The sequence below is a fragment of the Cadophora gregata genome (assembly GCF_030347475.1).
Source record: "Cadophora gregata isolate MNR1 chromosome Unknown scaffold_13, whole genome shotgun sequence".
In the NCBI taxonomy this organism is placed as follows: domain Eukaryota; kingdom Fungi; phylum Ascomycota; class Leotiomycetes; order Helotiales; family Ploettnerulaceae; genus Cadophora; species Cadophora gregata.
The window spans coordinates 1,269,142-1,288,439 of record NW_026695936.1 but is presented as its reverse complement, the minus strand read 5'-3'; the positions used below and the strand labels follow the sequence as shown (position 1 = coordinate 1,288,439).

At 47.7% G+C, this 19,298-nt stretch overlaps 7 protein-coding genes across 7 annotated transcripts; 4 read left to right on the top strand and 3 right to left on the bottom strand.

Moving 5' to 3' along the window:
* The first annotated feature begins 60 nt into the window (after positions 1-60).
* Positions 61-2,927, top strand: TPP1 (polynucleotide 3'-phosphatase). Its single transcript, XM_058497228.1, has 2 exons — positions 61-1,288; positions 1,373-2,927. The coding sequence occupies exons 1-2, from the start codon at positions 515-517 to the stop codon at positions 2,327-2,329; spliced, it is 1,731 nt and encodes a 576-aa protein (XP_058353171.1). The 5' UTR covers positions 61-514; the 3' UTR covers positions 2,330-2,927.
* ONS95_003896 (uncharacterized protein) lies at positions 2,928-5,358 on the top strand. The gene is made up of 12 exons (XM_058497227.1): positions 2,928-3,144; positions 3,196-3,236; positions 3,340-3,503; positions 3,613-3,662; positions 3,727-3,771; positions 3,839-3,931; positions 3,997-4,051; positions 4,114-4,194; positions 4,252-4,322; positions 4,374-4,611; positions 4,683-5,192; positions 5,242-5,358. The coding sequence occupies exons 3-11, from the start codon at positions 3,359-3,361 to the stop codon at positions 5,177-5,179; spliced, it is 1,275 nt and encodes a 424-aa protein (XP_058353170.1). The 5' UTR covers positions 2,928-3,144; positions 3,196-3,236; positions 3,340-3,358; the 3' UTR covers positions 5,180-5,192; positions 5,242-5,358.
* Positions 5,359-6,567: 1,209 nt separating this feature from the next.
* Positions 6,568-6,867, top strand: ONS95_003895 (uncharacterized protein; the record flags this gene model as incomplete). The annotated part of the gene is made up of 1 exon (XM_058497226.1): positions 6,568-6,867. The coding sequence occupies one exon, from the start codon at positions 6,568-6,570 to the stop codon at positions 6,865-6,867; it is 300 nt and encodes a 99-aa protein (XP_058353169.1).
* Positions 6,868-7,886: 1,019 nt separating this feature from the next.
* ONS95_003894 (uncharacterized protein) lies at positions 7,887-9,951 on the bottom strand. Its single transcript, XM_058497225.1, has 2 exons — positions 9,011-9,951; positions 7,887-8,946 (listed from the first exon to the last, which is right to left on the bottom strand). The coding sequence occupies exons 1-2, from the start codon at positions 9,245-9,247 to the stop codon at positions 8,149-8,151; spliced, it is 1,035 nt and encodes a 344-aa protein (XP_058353168.1). The 5' UTR covers positions 9,248-9,951; the 3' UTR covers positions 7,887-8,148.
* Positions 9,952-10,179: 228 nt separating this feature from the next.
* On the top strand, positions 10,180-12,656 carry ONS95_003893 (uncharacterized protein). The gene is made up of 2 exons (XM_058497224.1): positions 10,180-12,563; positions 12,636-12,656. Exon 1 carries the CDS (start codon positions 10,733-10,735, stop codon positions 12,113-12,115), a length of 1,383 nt encoding a protein of 460 aa, XP_058353167.1. The 5' UTR covers positions 10,180-10,732; the 3' UTR covers positions 12,116-12,563; positions 12,636-12,656.
* An 87-nt stretch (positions 12,657-12,743) lies between these two features.
* On the bottom strand, positions 12,744-14,196 carry ONS95_003892 (uncharacterized protein). Its single transcript, XM_058497223.1, has one exon. The coding sequence runs from the start codon at positions 13,904-13,906 to the stop codon at positions 13,082-13,084; it is 825 nt and encodes a 274-aa protein (XP_058353166.1). The 5' UTR covers positions 13,907-14,196; the 3' UTR covers positions 12,744-13,081.
* A 91-nt stretch (positions 14,197-14,287) lies between these two features.
* On the bottom strand, positions 14,288-18,472 carry ONS95_003891 (uncharacterized protein). The gene is made up of 3 exons (XM_058497222.1): positions 18,178-18,472; positions 17,142-18,119; positions 14,288-17,083 (listed from the first exon to the last, which is right to left on the bottom strand). The coding sequence occupies exon 3, from the start codon at positions 16,444-16,446 to the stop codon at positions 14,545-14,547; it is 1,902 nt and encodes a 633-aa protein (XP_058353165.1). The 5' UTR covers positions 16,447-17,083; positions 17,142-18,119; positions 18,178-18,472; the 3' UTR covers positions 14,288-14,544.
* Between the last annotated feature and the right edge of the window lie 826 nt (positions 18,473-19,298).

Here is a 19,298-nt window from a genome sequence, read left to right as displayed (position 1 = left end):
AAATTCGTGCCAAGACGAGATGAAGCTTTCTATACCCGGCGGCTCGGAACATGTTTCGAGGTTCGCTGCCGCTTGTTTCCTCGTTTGTGTTCTTTCGGTAAGCTTGCCATGTCTGGTGGCGTGTTTGGGCTGTTCCCAGTATATAGATACAACAAAACCACCATCCGAATATTGACTCGATTCATACTATGACCTCTTGGACGAGCCTATATTTTACCCTTCACCTGACAGCTTTTCGCTGTTCGGTACTCGGATGGTCAGAGCACATTGTTTTGAAACAACGGCAAGCATCATTCTCGGGAACCGGACGACGAATAAGATTCTTAGCAAAACAGATAGTTGATACAGATACAAATGCTTGGTGGCATGCATCGATGCGAGTACCAGGATACTTCAAAGCTTGTTCAAACATAATTGTAGCAACATTCAGCTCAGCCCCTACGTCAATGTTCGCAGAATTTTGAACTTGGCTCTTATCTTCACTCCTTTGCTAATTAGAGCAGGTCTTTGCACAATGCTTACTTTCAAGCTAACATCTTTACTTTCTCTATTCGACCTCGCTCATACTACGAATGTATTTGAGTCCCTGCACAATGTACCAAGAGGTTGGGTACAAGTCAAAGCCGCCAGCGGTGATGAGAGCATCAAGCTTCGATTATCTCTCAAACAACAAAACCTAGCTACATTCTACAGCAAACTGTTAGCAGTCTCCACTCCAGACCATCAACAGTATGGGAAGCATTATTCCGGGCATGAACTCAGGAGCCTCCTACAGCCCACGGATGAAGCCTCAAACACAACGGTATTTTGGCTTCAAGATAATGATATCACGAATGTCAACCATGAGGGTGAATACATACTGTTCTCCACGACTGTAGCGAAAGCCAACACTCTCCTCGGCACAACATTCAACTGGTACACCAACCCGGTCACATCCAAGCCTATCCTTCGAACACTGTCCTACTCAGTCCCAGCAGAAGTAGCGCCACATATCAATTTCGTACAACCAACAACTAGATTCAGCTCCATTCAACCACGATACTCTAGGTCACAGATCAAGTACCCAGCCAACATGAGTCCAGCCAAGTGGGCAGCCACGCAGGTTAATGCTTCATGTGCAAGCATGGTGACGCCGACATGCTTGCTGGATCTGTATAATATGCATTATAAAGCTGATCCAAATAATGGTAACACGGTGGGCTATGCTTCGTTTCTGGATGAATATGCGAGGGATGCGGATACGGTACAGTTTGCGCAGGCGCTGGCCCCGTATGCAATCGGGCAGAGTGTATGTTTCCCCTTCCAATCTTCTTGTCCATCTGCCCAAGATTGACTTGTATTTCCTTTGCTCATGACTGATTGTCACGTACAGTTCAATGTTGTCCAACTCAATGGGGGACTCAACGACCAAAACAGCGCAAACGACAGCGGCGAAGCCAACCTCGACAACCAGTACATCATCGCCATCAGTTCACCCACACCAGTAACCGAGTTCTCCGTCGGCGGTCGCGGCCCTCTCATCCCAGACGGTGATCAACCAGACCCAGCAACCGCCCAAAATGAACCTTACCTCGACTTCCTCATCTCCCTCATGGCCTTACCGAATGATAAAATCCCCAATGTACTTTCCATCTCATACGGCGAGAACGAGCAAGAAATCCCACCCGCTTACGCAATACAAGTCTGTAACATGTTTGCGCAGCTTGGTGCGAGAGGGAAGACCGTCGTTTTCGCTTCTGGTGACTCCGGGGTTGGGAGTTTCTGCCTCACGAATGATGGGTCTAATAGAACGACTTTCAACTCACAATTCCCCTCGTCTTGTCCGTACGTAACGGCTGTTGGTGGTACGACATCTGTAGATCCAGAAGAAGGCGTCTTCTTCTCGTCAGGTGGCTTTTCCGACCTCTGGGCGAGACCGGCGTATCAAGAAGCTGCTGTGACGTCGTATCTGTCGAAGCTTGGGGAGAAGAATAAGGGGCTGTTTAATCCAAGTGGGAGGGCTTTTCCAGATGTCTCGGCGCAGAGTAATAACTTTACTATTGTTGATAAGGGGATAATGGGGTTTGTGAGTGGCACATCAGCAGCTGCGCCGGTGTTTGCGGGCGTGGTGGCCATGTTGAATTCCGCAAGGATTAGTCAGGGGATGCCGCCGATGGGGTTTATCAATCCGGTAAGGATCCATAGCCCCCTATTGCTCCGACCTCAGATGGTGAAAGCGGTAAAACTGACAAGCAGAATAGTGGCTCTACTCCAATGGTACTTCAGCAATGAACGACATCACGACTGGCGCATCAACAGGTTGCAACGGTCTGACACGCTTCAACGGTAGTCCAAATGGAAGCCCAATTGTTCCTGGCGCGAGTTGGAATGCGACTCAGGGATGGGATCCAGTTTCTGGTATTGGGACGCCAGATTTTGGGAAGATGTTGAGTTTGACTTCGCCGGGTGTGCCGAATGAGGGGGCCGTGAGGATGCGGAGTGGAATTCGGTGGGAGGGATTGGGAGAGGTTGGGAGGCGTAAGCGAAATTAGGTTAGCGAGAATGTAAATATTGCTGATGGAATAGCTGTAAGCGGAACATTGGGGACATGATACTTGTGCTTTTCACAGCAGTACGGTTCTATCATGCATCAAGGCTGACTGTTACCAAGAACACATATTATGAACATGTACAGGCAAGCTGTATCGACAAAGAGTGGCCCAACCAGACCGGTTTTGTCAATTTCATGAGAATCCACTCTCTCTGATCTCTGTTTACACCAGAACAATAGTCGGGCTCACTATGGTAATCATCGCCTCCCAATTCCCACTAAAAACACAACAAAATAGGCTGGACTGGAAAGTGGCGGTCCAATAATTCACGTGATTCATGCCAGTGCTGAACCACGCCATGATTCCCCTCTTCCTTCTGAACGCTAGAAGGTAGGCTGCCAGTCAAACGCGCAACTCATCGTGAATCTAGTCAAGAATCTACCTTCTCAAGAATTTTTTCAACCTCCCAAAATCGAGAAAACAAACAACCACAAGCCTAAGCGCAAGGCACTATTTAACACACGTCACACAGACTTCGCTTCGTAACTCGGCTCTGCCTTCCCCAGGCTTCTCGGCTCACCCAACAGCAGTGCCTGTGGCGGGTCTTGGCTAGGTACCTTCCAAATCGCACTGAACCGCCAAACACTCCTGACACGCTTCCAAGACTTGATCGCCAACCCATAAATCAAGCATTATCAAGCCTCGGTATACTTTAACCTTTCCTCGTCTTCGTCTTCTTTACATTTATTTATTCTGTAATTTGAACATTTAATCACATTATTGATTCTTTTTTTTAAAAAAAAAATAGTCTAACATCGAGGCTCAACATGGCGCCACATAGCCACCATCACAGCAGCGCTGACGACCATGGCCACGATCACGGCCATGCGCAATCCAAAGGGTTGAGCAAATCGACGCGCTTGATGATAATTATTGGCATCTCTTTCTCTTTCTTCATCGCAGAAATATCAGGTAATTGCCCATATTCTTTCATTCTATCATTTTATGAATCACGAGATAGCCCTCCCACGCTATATTCTTTGCATCGTGCGAGGACTTTCGCTGACCATAGGTACTGCAGTTGGCTTTTACACACATTCATTGGCTCTGGTAGCTGATGCATTTCATTATGTATGAATATTCCTCTTCTTTTCACTCCTTATCAGGAACGTCGGCTCATGACTGGGATGTATAGATGAATGACTTAGTAGGATTTATTGTAGCTCTGGTAGCTGTTAGGGTAAGTGGCCTTGTGCCTTGTATCTCTACGATGTCTTTCGATTCAATCATTGACGAGGTTGGAATAGATCTCAATGAAAGAGAAGACACCAAAAGGGCTGTCATTCGGATGGCAGCGTGCGCAGTTACTGGGAGCATTCTTCAACGGAGTCTTTCTCTTGGTATGTCTATGGATTTCCGTCTCTCAATAACTATTTAGAAAAATTGACTGACTTGGTGGGTACAGGCGCTTGGTGTCAGTATCTTCTTACAATCTATCGAAAGATTTGTGTCACTTGAAAGTAAATATCAGCTCGCTTCCGCGCTTCCGCGCTAAAGCAATTATTGCTGACGTCGTACTTAGGAGTAGAGAATCCCATGCTGGTTCTTATCATGGGATGCGTTGGTCTCACATTGAACATTATCAGCGCCATATTCCTCCACGGTATGTATCCTTGGCTAGTTGAAATATCTTAGACCACTACTGAAGGATCCGCTCCAGAGCATGACCATGGTCCCTCCTCTCTTCCAAACATGGAAGAGACAGAGAGTACCAACATCGAACTCACGGATGTATGTAGTCTCTATTCCTCGATATTTCTCGCCAGGAACTAACAGTGATAGTCATGCAACTCCCATAAAGATCACAGACATAAGGTCGACTCGAGTAAAGCCGGCCATGGTCACGACCTTGGCATGATGGGTGTCCTCGTCCATGTGATTGGGGATGCGCTCAATAATATTGGGGTCATAATAGCTGCTGCTGTTATCTGGCAGGCCAGATATGAGGGCAGGTTCTATGCTGATCCTGGTGTGAGCCTTGGTATTGCGATTATGATTTTCGCCAGCGCAATTCCGTTGGGTAAGACCACATATCCCACGTCCTTCTATTATGACGGAATAGCTTGGAACGCGGCAGCTAACAAGGCACAGTCAAAAACAGCGGCTCAATTCTGCTCGAATCTGTCCCACTCGGCGTAAATCCAGATGACATCCAACACGACCTGGAGAAGGTGTCTAATGTCCTCTCTATCCACGAACTCCACGTCTGGAGACTCTCGCAGCACAAGGCTCTCGCCTCCGCTCACGTTTTGACATCCGACAACTCGCTGAGCAATTTCATGGTGCAGGCCATGCGCATCAACGAGTGTCTCCATGCATATGGCATCCATTCGACGACTTTACAGCCCGAATTAGTAAGCGAGCAAGAAATTGAAGGAAGAAAGAGCGGTGTTAGTGGAAAGCGAGAAGATGAGATCGAAGTAGTTGTGGATAACGGGAAAGCTTTCGAGGTGGGTGAGTCGACTGCAACGAGAGAATCGAGCAGCGCGGCGGATGTAAGGAAGAGAGTTCTGAGTCAGGTGAATCTGGTCAAATGTCGGATTGCTTGCGGGACTGTGTGTGAAGGATTTACCTGTTGTGCGAAATAGAGCCAATTAAGCTGTTAGTATAACTAAAGTTCTTTGGGTCCAAGCAGTTACTCATCTTGCAGGAAATTCGTGAAGAACTAGATTAGGAGTCGTCTACCTAAGCTCGCTCTCTTTGAAAAAGAATAGTTCGCTCGACACGGCGGGCGAATCCAAGATGAAGCGGATGAGGTAAAAATAACCCGAATTTCTGATCGGATGGCTCCTGGAAGATTCATGGTAGGTGGAATTTCCGCAGGGGAACCGCCATTCGATGAGACGTGATGATGTTATACGACTGTACTTCCAGACCATTTGATGCAATCGTATTTCACGCGTAGTGAAGAGACAATGGTTTCATCTTGTACGGATAATTAGGGTGCAATGAGATTTCAGTTTCTCAGTGACTAGAAAAAGTTTTGATAAGGCTGACGTGAATTACTATTCCCAAATCTCGCTTATTTCATCCCGTTTGTTGACTTACCCTAAAATTGCCAAGAAAGACAACGATAAGAGCAGAATACGCTAAGCGAACCTCATCTATTAAACAACCACCCATTCCTCTTGCCTCTCAAGGCTTGCACACGAACAAGCTGAATCTCATGTTCCAAACGTCAAGAGCTACCACGAGGAAAGTCGCTCGCCAACATTGCCGTAATCTTCGAGGATGAGTAATTTGTGCTTCCAACGGATCCCATGATTATCTGTAGGCTAACAAGTTGTGGCAAACGCCTAACAGTTACTTTCCAGTCCTCGTGACTGCGAAGACTGCCTAATTTCTCGGAATCCTTATTCTGTCCGAACGGCCAGCCATTACGTCCCTCCAGTCAACTGCTGCTTCCAAGATCAGAAGAAAATATTTAAAAACCATAGAGCTTGGTCAACAGCCAATCTTCGAAACTTTTTCAGGGCATCCTGTGTCGAGCGAAAAGGTAGAGACACAGGATTCAGTGCTTTCTTCTTTCCCAATATCAGTTTCTTATTCATCTGCGGTGCATTGATATCCCATATCATCTTTCCGGTCGTGAAATTAAGCAGTCGTCGCTCGGTAACCACATCCTCACCGGGTGTATTGTTGGACACTTTGGTTGGCACCATCTCCCAGCCATCGTCCATAGTCCAAGTCCTGGACTCACGACACACGTACAGAAGAGCAGAGGTGTTTTGGCGGAAATACGATGTTCTTTAGGCCCAAACATGAACTTCCAAGTTCCGTTTGGATCTCCGTACACATCAAGGCTCCAGTCTATACTAACTTTGCATTGCATCCGGAGGATATGAGGCTCCTGCCAGAGCATTGCGGCGTACTTGATGATTAGATAACGGCATTCCTGGGCAGGTACGGAAAGAAGTGGAACTTCGTCGGCGGCACTGGGTGCTTGTCTTGGAAACACCTTTCCTTTTTGACGGTGATGGGAATGACTTTCAGTGGAACCGGCGCGGGAGCTTTAGGGATCAATTTTGGAGGCTGCTTTAGAGCATACCATGAGACAGCCCATGGGTCCGGGAATTTCAGTTGTGCTTTTCGGAACTTGGCTCTCGCTTTTTTCTCTGCTACTATGATTTTGTTCTGTAGAAATTTTGCTTTTATATCTGCTGCTTCGATCTGCTTTTATATCTGCTGCTTCGATCATCTCTTGTTCCGAGGGACCAGCAAGATGCTTGAGGTCGGCTACTTCTTGATCGTCGTCTATGTTTTCCGCATCTCCTGATTTTCGCCTTGGAGAGGGTTGTTATTGTTGTCGCGTGGATCTCTTGCCAGAGGAGATTCCACTGGTGGAAAAGACATTATGAACTATCAGGTTGAAAGAGTGTTCTGAGTCAGCGGAATAGATGTATTTGGACAGGTTTTTCTGAAATTGTAGGTGTAGAGTTCATTTCAGGAGAATGAGGTAGGCTTTGCTGCTATAAGTAGAGCTTAGAATACTTGGCCACCGTAATCACATTCACGTCTCGGTACTCCGACCAAAGGATCACAAACTCCATTGCGCTTTTCCGTGAATGTCACAGTGTCACCGTTTGGGACACAGCAGTCAGGACCAGTGCTTCGTTGTCATTGACGTATCCGCCGTAGAGCCGGTGAGTCTTATTAGGATAACTGCTTGGTGACTTAATTTTGTAGGTAACTAGCGGTAATTGTTACACCAATAGTGGAGCAACAACAAACGTATCTCCTCACGATAGGGCTGCGAATCGTGATGGAGTTTAATCTCATCGCTGATACACGAAATGGATACCTGACAGAATCCAGCTAATGGAGTCGATCAGTAAGAACATTGGCAACAGCATTTTAAGGGGAATTTGCGCCGCCGCTGGAATTTCCCTTTTCGGAGACATTTGCGGACGGATTTAAGGTGGTGATGGTTTGTAAGAAGTTGTGGACTACAAGCGAACTTTTGCGGATGAAGTGACAGTTTTTGGTCTTAAGGACTGGCCGTTCGAAAGAGAACCCCAATACAGTTGATACTGGGATACTGGCAAGGACCCTAACGACGAGGGCAAGCAGCCGCGAAAAGACTGGCACGCCGCTGTCGAACAGTTACCTAGTTTCCAGAAGTTCAAACTCATGATACGTGGGACAAGGAAGTACTTTAGGTGGTGGCACGATGATCGGTGCGAAGCTGATTGGTGGGATGGCTGTGATGGTGAGCATGTGATGAAGATGGGGTTAGAGATTATGAATGAGGAATATTACTGGGAGGTCTCGCGTCTCGCGATCACTAAGCCGGAAGTCTCGATTGTGGAGTTGAACGAGCAAAGGTGCTGTAGATACACCAGATAGAGATTTGTCGTATTTTAGTAACGGTGGTCTTTTCGATAATTTATTCTGAGTTCCATGCTATCAACATGCAGGCAATGCAAGACCAGGTATTCAACCACGCTCAAAATTCACTCGCTATCCAAGCTCTCATAACGCCTCTAGCCAGAATTTTCCAGTGCCCAAATGTCTCACCCATGCTATTTACAATCCCTTCCCTCCCCACATTCCACATCTAAACCACCTCACCACTCGTCCTCCTCCGCATGAATTTGGGCATCTTCTTCCACTGTCTCTTATTCAACGGTCTCTTCTTCTCATCACTCCCCGCATCACCATACGCACTCATCCTCCCCTTCCTCCTCCCCGTCCTAACATCCCGCCTACTAGCACAGCAACAGCTCATACCGAGATGGATCAAGAACCCGAAAATGCTGAACGCAGACCCAGTCCACATGAAGCCAAACATCTGCTCGCCGATACTGGCGCTGATGTTCAAACTTGGCTGCGAGGTTGCTACATTGCGGAAGATCACTGCCATGACTGTCGCGATGATGGTTGCGGCTGTAGTGAGTAAAGCAGCAATGAATGTCCAGATGGCGAAGGGGAAGGACCACCATCTTGATTTCAGCGTGATGGGAGCGATGAATATGGAGAGGAAGTTCATGCATATGCCCGTCAGGTAGAAGCCGAACATGACATGGGAAGCAATCCTGATCAGGCTCAATATATCTGTGATCTCCGCTGGAAGAGCGATAGTCGCGCCAGCGAGAAGCTCATTGAGCAGGATCTCGACAGGGTTGAACCAGTAGAGTGGTTTGGTGTTGGAGCAATATGTGATCCCCTCATCGTTGTAGCCTTCGCAGAAGTTCCAGAGTCCGACTTGGTAGAAATCGTGGAGGCCGAGGGAGCGGGCGAGAGAATTGACGAGCTGGATGTCGTTTGCGGAGGCGGGGATGATGTTCGTGAGGTCGAGGGAGAAGAAGTAGGTATCGCGGATTACAGGCTTGTTGTTGATGTTCCCGATGATCGTCTGCGGAGAAGGTTAGAGTCAAATGGTTGATTTAAGGTTGTACTCTGCAGGGTTTTAAGCTTACCAGAATTAAGAATATTACAGAAATGAAGAAGAAGAGGCAAGAGATTATTATTGAGATCTTTCGTGTCTTGGTGGCTTCCTTGATGTCGACTCCAGGTGTATACGTGGGTGTCAGAGTCCGCTCTGAATTCTGCTCCGGTGCTGCTGCTGGAGCATCAGAAGCTGCAACTCCGTTTTCCTGCACTGTTTTCTCCTTCTGCCTGCGAGCAGCGAGCGATCGAAACGTCGGAAGAGCCATGATATGTTAGTTGGCGTCAAGCCAAAAGCGGAGGCGAGGGCGTGAATGCGGTTGAGGATGATTATCGCGACCTTTCAACAGCGAGCATCACACGCATCAGCTGGGAGCAGATGAGGACGAGGAGGTTAGTAGTGTATATCAACACTGCGACAAACTGCAAAACGACATCATCACGGGCTAACGACAAGGATATCAGCCCCCCATTGCGCGTCTCGACTGGTGCAGTGGGGTTCTTGGCCCCTGGAGCATGCTACTCTAAGACAGCCACCGATGCATGAGATCCACAGCCATGGCTTCTGGACTGCCGTCGAGCAATGTCAAATAGCTGCAGATATGGCCGTGATCCCAGTCAAGGGCCGAATAATTTGGACTCTGTCGTGGTGACCATTACTAGCCGGAGACTGTGCGTTGGCAACAGTAACCTTTTTTCTTATTTTTGTGTCTCAACGTCATCTGAAGCTTGGGAGGGAAACGTTGATGGTGATTCAGTTGGGCGACGGGAGGCTTGAGTGGCTGGGCTAGCAGGGCAGGGCATCTACTGAAGCGACGCAGGGAGGGCTCACTGGCTCAGGCTTCGAAGCCCCTATGACCAATAGTATTCCAGGGTACTCGGAGTTGCGAAGACGGGAGTCTTTCCGGCTCTCCTGTCTAATTCCGTATCATCCTTGGGCCGATCTGGTCCCAGCGACAAAGGAAAACAGTAGTAAAGTTGCAACACCAAACAACAGTATATTTTGCTTTCAAACGCAATCGAAACGAGGATAGAAGTTTAACAGCAAGCGAGAATGCAGAACGTTTGTTCCGTCTCTTTGGATGAGTCTGGGCAGTAGAAGGTAGGTACATACCAAGATTCTTGGCCAGATATCATCCCGAACCCTTTTTTGTCTTGAACACTCGTGGCAGAGTGACAGCAAGGTCTCAGGCCTCGCACAGTACCCGTCTGCCGGGATGAATGCTCAGCCCCTCGTAACCCAGCCTAGAAGCCCTCGGAGTCTCGCACCCTTGGTCTCTGAAAGTAAGAAGTAATTCAAATGTCTGGAGCCTCCTCTATTTGCCAATATTTGCAACCATTCTCAAGAGTCTCTCGTTTTCGCATTTTCTCCCCCTTGGCTCCAGATCTAGAATATCCAGGAACGGCTCTAGTGCCTCTCTAGTCTGCCGGCTAACATCACCTCACATCTCCCCGCCGCGCTGCCGAAGCCAAAATCGACGTCATTGATCGGATATTTTAATCCACTCCACTCTGTTGAGACGACGAGCCTGCGGTTTTGCGTGGTGGTAAGAGTCTACCTAGTCTAGCTTTTTGGGTTGACGCGGGCGAGGACTTCCTGTGCCTCTGGATATTATTGTCGAACCTTCCTCTCTCTGGTCGAACCTCGTAACATTCGTTTGTGGTGGACTTTTGTTTGTTTGGAGTCCCGCTCCATTTGGGAGAATTGATCCCTCTCGCTGGTATTCCCTACTTGAGTATACATCCTCACAGCAATGCTCTTCTCAAGCGTCCTTCGGTATGGCTTGCTGTTCGCTCTTGCAGCATCCCAAGATGTGCTCACATTGAGTGGGACATCTGAGGGTACAGTTTCAGCAGCTCTCCCGACTGGAACATACATCTCATATTCTTCGACCTTGACCAGACCTTCAACATCAGCCATTACCACATCTGCCATTGTCACAACAATAAGCAGCGGGTCTACCATTCGAACAACAACCCTGGGCTCAACAACACTATTTGGCGTAGGCACAAGCATAATAACTGCTAACAATGAAACCGCCAACGCAACGTCCACGAGCGAAGACTCCCAACTCTTACTCACTGGACGACCGCAAACAACTCTCTCCGTAAATGGGACCATGAATGGCACAGCGACTGCAACGACTTCGACTGCCCCTCAGCCTACAAACACCACACCCTGTAACAACTACGTCGAGTTCTGTGGCCGAAGTTATGGAAATATTACAGAGGTAGCTGCACACAATTCACCATTTGTTAGGCCTGGAAATGCAGCAGCAAACCAAGCTTTGGATGTGACTACACAGTTGAACGATGGAATTCGTCTGTTACAGGGACAAATGCACTTCGTAGGAGAAGTTCCACATTTCTGCCATGGCTCCTGCGATGTCCTCGACGCAGGCCCTATCACAGAGTACCTTTCAACAGTCTACGATTGGGTGCATTCGCACCCATACGACGTAATCACCATCCTCCTCGGAAATGGTGCCTACAACGCCGTAACCACCTACCAGCCCTTCATCGAACAAACCAACCTCCACAACTACGCCTACGTACCCCCAAAGATACCTATGGGACTCAACGATTGGCCCACCCTCGCCTCCATGATCTTGCAAGGGAAGCGCGTGGTCTTCTTTATGGACTACGAAGCAAACCAAACCGCCATCCCATGGATGCTGGACGAGTTCTCACAGATGTGGGAGACGCCGTTTGATCCCGTCGACCGCAACTTCCCCTGTACTGTCCAACGACCACCGGATCTTCCCGAGGATCAAGCCAAGAACCGTTTGTATCTCATGAACCACAATCTAAATTACGACATCAATCTCCTCGGAAACTCTATCCTGGTTCCTAATATCCCGCTTTTGAACGTCACGAACAACGTTACCGGGTTTGGGAGTTTGGGGAGTGGAGCTGAGAACTGCAATTCCAGCTGGGGATTCCCGCCGAAGTTCTTGAATGTTGATTACTATAACGTGGGGAATGGGTCCGTGTTTGAGGTTGCAGCGAAGTTCAACAACGTGACGTATACGAGGGAGTGCTGTGGATTGCCTGTTAGTGCTGCGACGGGAATGTATGAGAGGACGACGTGGTTGGCGATGGTTTGTGCAGTGGCTGCGGGTTTGTTGATGCTGTGATGAATACCATGAGTGGTAAAGACAAACCACATTACTGTTAAAATTGCTTTTTGGAATAGAGCATGGTTGGATTGGTGCATTGGCAAAGGCGTTTTGGAGATAGCAGGTTTGTATTTTTGGGTGGAGGGTTGTATAAATTTCAGCTGTATATGATAATGTCTTCACATAGCACTCCACTAAGGACCCTACGTTCCGTGTGTGTTTGGAAACTCTCCGTTTTCGCGCTAAGAATCTGATTACAGAAGTGCCTGCATACGTTGAATGCTGAGTGGCAACTATCTTCTAGGCACTACATTCTTTTTTCGATTCTGCAAGAACTGCTGCTCAAACTACCTAATAGTTGTTTCCCCTGTGTAATTCTGCCGGCGCCTGAGTCCTCGAATGTAAAGGAGGGGAATGGGCTATTACAGCATATAAAGTAGGAATCATTTTGGACTTTCAGCGAACCGTACGTACACATCTCCATCTCAAGCTTAGGCGTATGAGTGAACATCTGACAATCATGTCTGATCTATTACAGTAATAATGCAACAGCGGAGAGCAGCTATATTAAAAATCATCAGCTGAACAGCATAACAAGCCAGATAATATTATGGCCCATTTGGGAGATGACATTTACAGTTTCAAGGCTCTTCATTCAAGAATCCAGTTTTCTATCATTCTTATATTGCGTTCTGTGTTCTCCATTCGTCCCGTCTTGCTTTTTGAGGACTTCTAGGCTGAGTGCTGAGTGTGATTCTTGCAATATCTAGCTCGGTGAATCTAAAGTTATAAGTAAAGAAGGTTTTGTACAAGTCTTTCCGTTAGCTATCTGAGCCAAGTTCCAAGACTCCTTTGGATATTAGGGCAGACTGCCTGACTTCTATTGTATTCCGAATCAAAGACAAGCAGGTGTCGCTTTTTATTGTGCCAAGTGAAACCAACTCATTAACCTCTCCGAGTTCCAATGCCAAGTTTTGCCACGAATTATATCGCACTCTTCCAAATCGAATTTTCAGGTTGCCAGAGACTCTCTGGCTGCATACTTGAGCCAGCAAGCAATGGCCAAAGGTCCGAGACCAAAGAATCAATGGCGACCTTGAACCGTCCCGGGTATCCATCCTCCATCTGCGCACCATCGAAATCATAGCTCACATCCACAGCCCAAACCCACGGGTCTTTGCCCTCAACAGGTTCCAGTAATGAGGCCATAGCCTCCTCATCAAGCATCAAACACATCCCAACATCCAACCCAGGGCCAAAATCCCCATTCTCCTTCACATCCGCAAAAGCCTTGGCGACATCCGAAAAACTCACACCGTCTAAATCACTATCGTCAACAAACATTACCATCAACCTTTCCGCGACCCTCTCCCGGCCAGCACACCCCACCAAACCCCCCTCCAACCCCGCATTGAATTTCTCTTGCCACTTCTCCCACCTCGCATCATCAGCATACGTCGCACGGAAACATAGATATCCAAAGTCCTTGAGCCGCTCATCTTCGACAATCTGTACGTATGGGTCGCGCTCGGGTTTGGTCTTTGGTGGGGCGGGGGGAAGACCAAGGGAAATGCGCTCGAGACGGCGGGATTCGGTAAGTTGGGCTGTGAGGACAAGGTCTCGCGCCGAATTACCTGCGGATGACATGTAATTGAGGTCCAGTTTGTGTAGAGTCTTTGACGAGTTAGTTGGGAAATAGAAAGAGGGAGGGAGGAAGATACTTACGTCTGGAGGTAATTGCTGGATGTCGGAAAGTGTGGCAGACCCAAGCTGCTCAGCGGTCCAGCCTGGTGGAAGGTATGTCGACATTCTTAATATACCGTGTGACGCTGAAGGTGGGAAAATCAACTGGGTGTTTGTATGGCGACTGAAGTTGGCTGGATGTCCATACTCAAACGCCCCATGATGTAAGAAGTTTGAATTACCTAGGTAGGTATATTGGGATGAATTTCCTTGTTATTAGCGCCTCGGTAAGGTTACTCAGGCAGTGATACCCCTTTTATTCAAGCATGGAATCATTCTTCCTTACGAATATTAGAGGGAAGTATCCAATCTCAAAATATTGCACACATTACTCGAAAAGGTTTTATTTACAACTGAATTCAATTCTTACATTATTTGATTCTGACTATAGATTTCGAATGAGAAAATTACAGAATATTTCCTCCATGTAATAAACCCACGATTTATCACATTCGTAGCAAGATTAGCCTGCTTCGCTTGTTGTGCTTCTACATCTCGTTATTTGTCCTAGATTGGCCGCGTGTGTTCGTCTTCCGCCGGTAGTTCTAGAGTGTCCCTTCGGATATATTGGTTTCCTGCTGCTGTCTCGCAACATGGCTTGGTGGTCCTGTATATAGGTGTCTGAGTGGACCCACTAGTCTTTCCAGGAGCAGTCATCTCATCCTTGTTCGTGTATCATATGAGGACGTTCTACCTTTGCTGGTTTACCTTCCAGAAGTATTGAGCTCAGATGGAGGAACTTCCAGCACACGACTCAGCGATCCTTTCACCTTCTCCACCCCAGGATGGTCCATCCAACAAGGCCTCCCCTCCATCTTCAACGAACACCAAACCGCCTTCATGAACCACTCCATTCTCCTCCCCACCCACTCATTCCTCTCTCCAAGTCCAGCAGCAGGCCGTCCCCGAATCATCGGCACCATCCTTCTCTTCGCCAACCTCTTCGCTGCTGCCGAACTCTGCAAATCCCTGCCCACCCCAAAATACTCATTTATCGCCATACACAGTGCCGTGATCTGGTTATTATGAATATCGTCCACTTCAATCAAATTGGGATAGGTCTTGCTCGACAAACCCTTCCAGATCTTGCTGAAGAGTTTACGATGCGCGGGGACGGCATCGGCGATTATGCTCTTAGATGGATTACCGACGTCTAGAATGTGTCCGATACGTTGGGTAATGGTCCAGGTGCTTTGGTGCATGCTATTTTCGGTCGAGACGCGGTCGGTGGAGAGTTTTGCGAGTTGATCGGTTTCAAGGTAGGAGGGTTGGTCGGTGTCGGAGTAGGATCCTACAGTGGGGAGGCGGCGGGCGGGGATGAATGCTGGTGTTAGGGATGTGGGCTTTTTGTGAGAGGTGAGCTCCGGGAGCTTGGGGAGAGTGGTATTGAAGCTGGAGCTGGTGTCATCCGAGATATCTGGAGTGTCGTCGTTGTCGCCGTCTAGAGTGGAGTTAAATGGTACGATGCTAGGTGCGTTGAGATCTAGAGGTTCGTCTGTTGCGGTGTTGTTTTCTTGAGTCGCTTCTCTAGTGGATAGATCTCCGATGGCCAATTCTCTCTTCTGGATTGTTGAATTGAAATTAGGAGCATGATCTGGTACCCTAACCAAGACTACTGACTTTGACCCAGGCTGGATGAACGTCTCAATCGGAACAGTTGACAAATCATTCGGCAGACTTGCTGGGTTCATCATCCATATATCATCAATTCCATTATACAAAAAAACATACAACATCTGCCACTGCTCATCCGTGAGTCTCGGCTTCCACTTAAAGCGATCCATCTCATGCGACAACTCCAGGATAATGAGCTCTCCAGGATTCTCAATTGTGAAGCGATTAATATCCTTGATGATGTCCACCATAGTTCGACCAAATGCACCTTGGTACCCAAGCCCTGGTACCATGGAGAGATGGTTGGTGTACCATTTCCCCTTTCGTAGAGCAGGTCGTATGTCAAACCATCTTGCCCCGTAAACAAGTTGTTGGTAGATATGTACGGACTGAGTCTGTGTATTGTGGGCAACGCCACCGTAGTGTCGCGTTACTTGAGACATGCCAGAATCGTGACTAGCTGGCATTGAAATTTCGCGCAAGGATTTCGTTCCGATGGTAGAGAGTGTAGCTTGCTGCCACGCGACAGGAGCATTGGTCGACACATACGACCCAGTCTCATTGCCTGCCAGCACGAAGAAGACGCTTCCGTCACGTTTGTATCCGAGAGTGATGAGTGAGCCGACAGGGTTACCGATCGAAGAAAGCTCATCACCATACTGAATTTCGATTTTCTTGCCCTTGTTCTGCCGTGCTTGTACAGTAAACGAAGCGGGTTCAGGAGAATCGACCAACTCGTATGTAGCTTCAGCGCCACAGTCGCCATTGGGGCCGTGGTCATACCACCATTCAATGTACTGTTCTTTTGTGGTACCGGCCGGAATTGTGAGAGGAAATTTCCAGTCCATGTGGTAACTGTGTGTATACGTGAGTTTCCAGTCATAAGGTGTGAGGTTGGCGAGTTCGACGTAGCCGCCTGGACCTGCAAGGACGACTGAGGCGCTTGAGAGGAGGCAGAGGAATGCTCTGGAGACGAGTATGTTGAGATGCATTTTGATTATGATGATAATAATCCGAAAAAGATATTGGATTTGTGATCTGGGAGTTTCCTAAAAGGTCTGATGAAATGATTGCGCGAAGGACCTGCAATAGGTATAACGAGAGGATAGCAGATATGAAAATGGTTATTGTGGAAGATTTCTAACGTATTGTGAAGTTCGTATGAAAGAAGGAAGGTGTAGAAGTTGAAGCATCAATCGCTCTGTTATGTACTTTTGCACCAGTCCAATTGTCAATTTGCTAGCCCGTTCAGATACCAATCCTCGCTACCACACTTCGTCACGATGTCCCGGCACCTAACCTAACGAACCCGCGCCGTTCAAAAAATCATCGCAACGGCGCTGTTATTCAATCATAATCACCGCCAGCTGGTATACAAGATTATCAATTCTTAGCTATTACACAGCAGAGCCGTGTTTACAAATGAAATTTGGGTTTCGCTTAACTTTAGCGGGTTCAGCTCGCTTCGCATGTTGTTTACATGTTCTCGATCTAGCTTGCTTGTGCAAAGACTGAAAGCACATGCGGGTGTGAGCGGATTGAATTGTCTGCGGATCAGGTGATAGGATCAAGCCGATATTCAAACCTTTTGCACTTTGCAGTCTTATTTCATAAACCAAACTCAAATTTCTGATGGAGGATGATCAGCAAACAAATTTCCTAGGGGACGAACTTTGTGTGTTTGTACCTCAGCTCGCATGAACTAAGCGACATTGATATTAAATTGAGTTTGAATTTATTGTTCAGGGTGAGGAACTTTCACATCTAGAGGCCGCGTGTGCTCGCATTTGAGTTCTCGCATTTGATAGTAGTGGCGAACCATGCCAGGAGATCTCATCAAGCAGGTAGCTCATGATGGGAAATTTCAAGTCGCCACGCGCATTGCCATTGACCGCCCGAAAGGAATGTAAATAAATTGCCAAACAAACGGAGGTATTATGCAAAACAAGACCTCTCCACGACCGTTACCCAACATATCCCTGATTAAGTGGCAGTATGTGACCAGCCTCAAACATCTGTATTACAGAAGATCTACAATTAATGCAAAAGTCGACTGCCCCTACCGCTGCTGCTGGGGTCTTTAGAACTGAAAGCCAACGACATCATGACAGCACATTCGTCCTCCTCACCATTGGGCTGCCAAGCACAGCCCATTAAAACCGAATTACCGGTCATCCGGCGAAGCGAAAAGTCCCCAGCATCCTGCGCCTATTTTGTGGAATGGCAGAGAAGCCACGGGTAAATATAGGCAAGATAGGGGGGATGTCAACATCGCTTCATGGATCTTGCAGGTGCGGCTGCAGAAGACGTTGCTCTTGACTCGCGGCGCCGGAAAACTTTAAGGTCGTGTCACACCAAAACGGGACGATCCTCCACTAAAAAAGTTATCTGAAGCGGGGACTTGGTTCTCGAGTTTTGAGTTTTTCGCTATCGCTTCAGTCCGCATGGTGAAAACATCGGCTGATGAGGACTTGGCTTGGAGAAAACCTTAAACTTGGGGTTTGCGCGCTAAACCAGCCGAATTCGTACATGTACATGTCCCCGACAACAAGGTTCAAGCTTGTATTTTCCCGCTGCAAGCCTCAAAATGGTATCATGGCTTTGTCGAGTCGCCCATGGGCTTAGAATAGACCCTAGCCCTACGCCTTATTACCTTTAAATTGACCTACAATCACTCGTAAGCTCGTGCTTGAGTATCAAACTCAATTGCAGACCTCGCTAACATTTTCCTAAATCATCCAGCCAGCCTCAGCTTCATGATTAATCGGTGAGAACGGTGTAATGTTATTCTCAGCGGTGTAGCTCTTGGTGGCAATATCAAAAGGCAGATATATCGCAATGCGAACGATAGCTGTGAGGAAACCGAGTCAGCGTGGTATGGGATCATCAGATTTGTGGTGTGGACCATGTGAATCGACGTTCTTGGGACCCGGTGATTCGGACACTCAGTCGGATATCTCTGCCGATACCCCTGCAAATAGTCTTGGGAATATGTTGCTCTGACAGCTTGGCCATCCAACCGATTCTAAGAACTCAGAATATCATGTTCTCAAGCCACTGGAGAACTTAGTCGGATTGTCGGAAAGCTGGAACGGGATACCTCCTTCCCCAGTCTTTGGGGCGAATCAATGGAGGATTGTGGCGTTGATCTGTTCGATATTGTTCGATATATTTTCCAATAGGCCATGTTTGCCTGTCTTGATTTCTTTGGTTTTCAAGTCTTATGTCCAGACACGTTCTGATCGCTGATCATAGAGAGGCACAGCACGGCACATCAACATTCGCATAACATGAATCGATGTAACTAAGACTTGAAATTTCCGATGCGCCATGGATTTACGAGTCTCGACATCTCTAACGGCAGTGAGGGTTGGTTCTCTTCTGTCCCCATGATCTCTCTGCCGACAGTCTGAGACACACTTTCTAGAAGCTTAGGGGCTTCAACCTGCAACCGTCGTCGTTCTCAAACAAATCGATTTGTTCTTAAGCTTCTTGGGACCGGAGATATGTCAGTTTTGAGGATAGCTGTGGCTTATCGTCGAGTTAAAAGGCCGTGCATGCGCGGGGCTCCGAGTCGGAGAATTGCATAAGAAGCAATCATCGAAATCCTGGAGCCACAGCCGCCGGCAACTCAACTTGCACTTGGACGAAACAATGGCTTCTTTCGGTCGCGGGCCGCGAGGTGATCGATAGTTCCACTAATTTCTGTTCGGAGGCGAAAAAGTCAAAGATATGATTTAGTATGGATCCAAACGTAACTCTGCTACAGTACGATGCTGAAGAGGTTAAGGTTAGTAACAGGCAATGACGAATAGTGGGTGTGAGGGGGTGCAGGGAGCTCAAT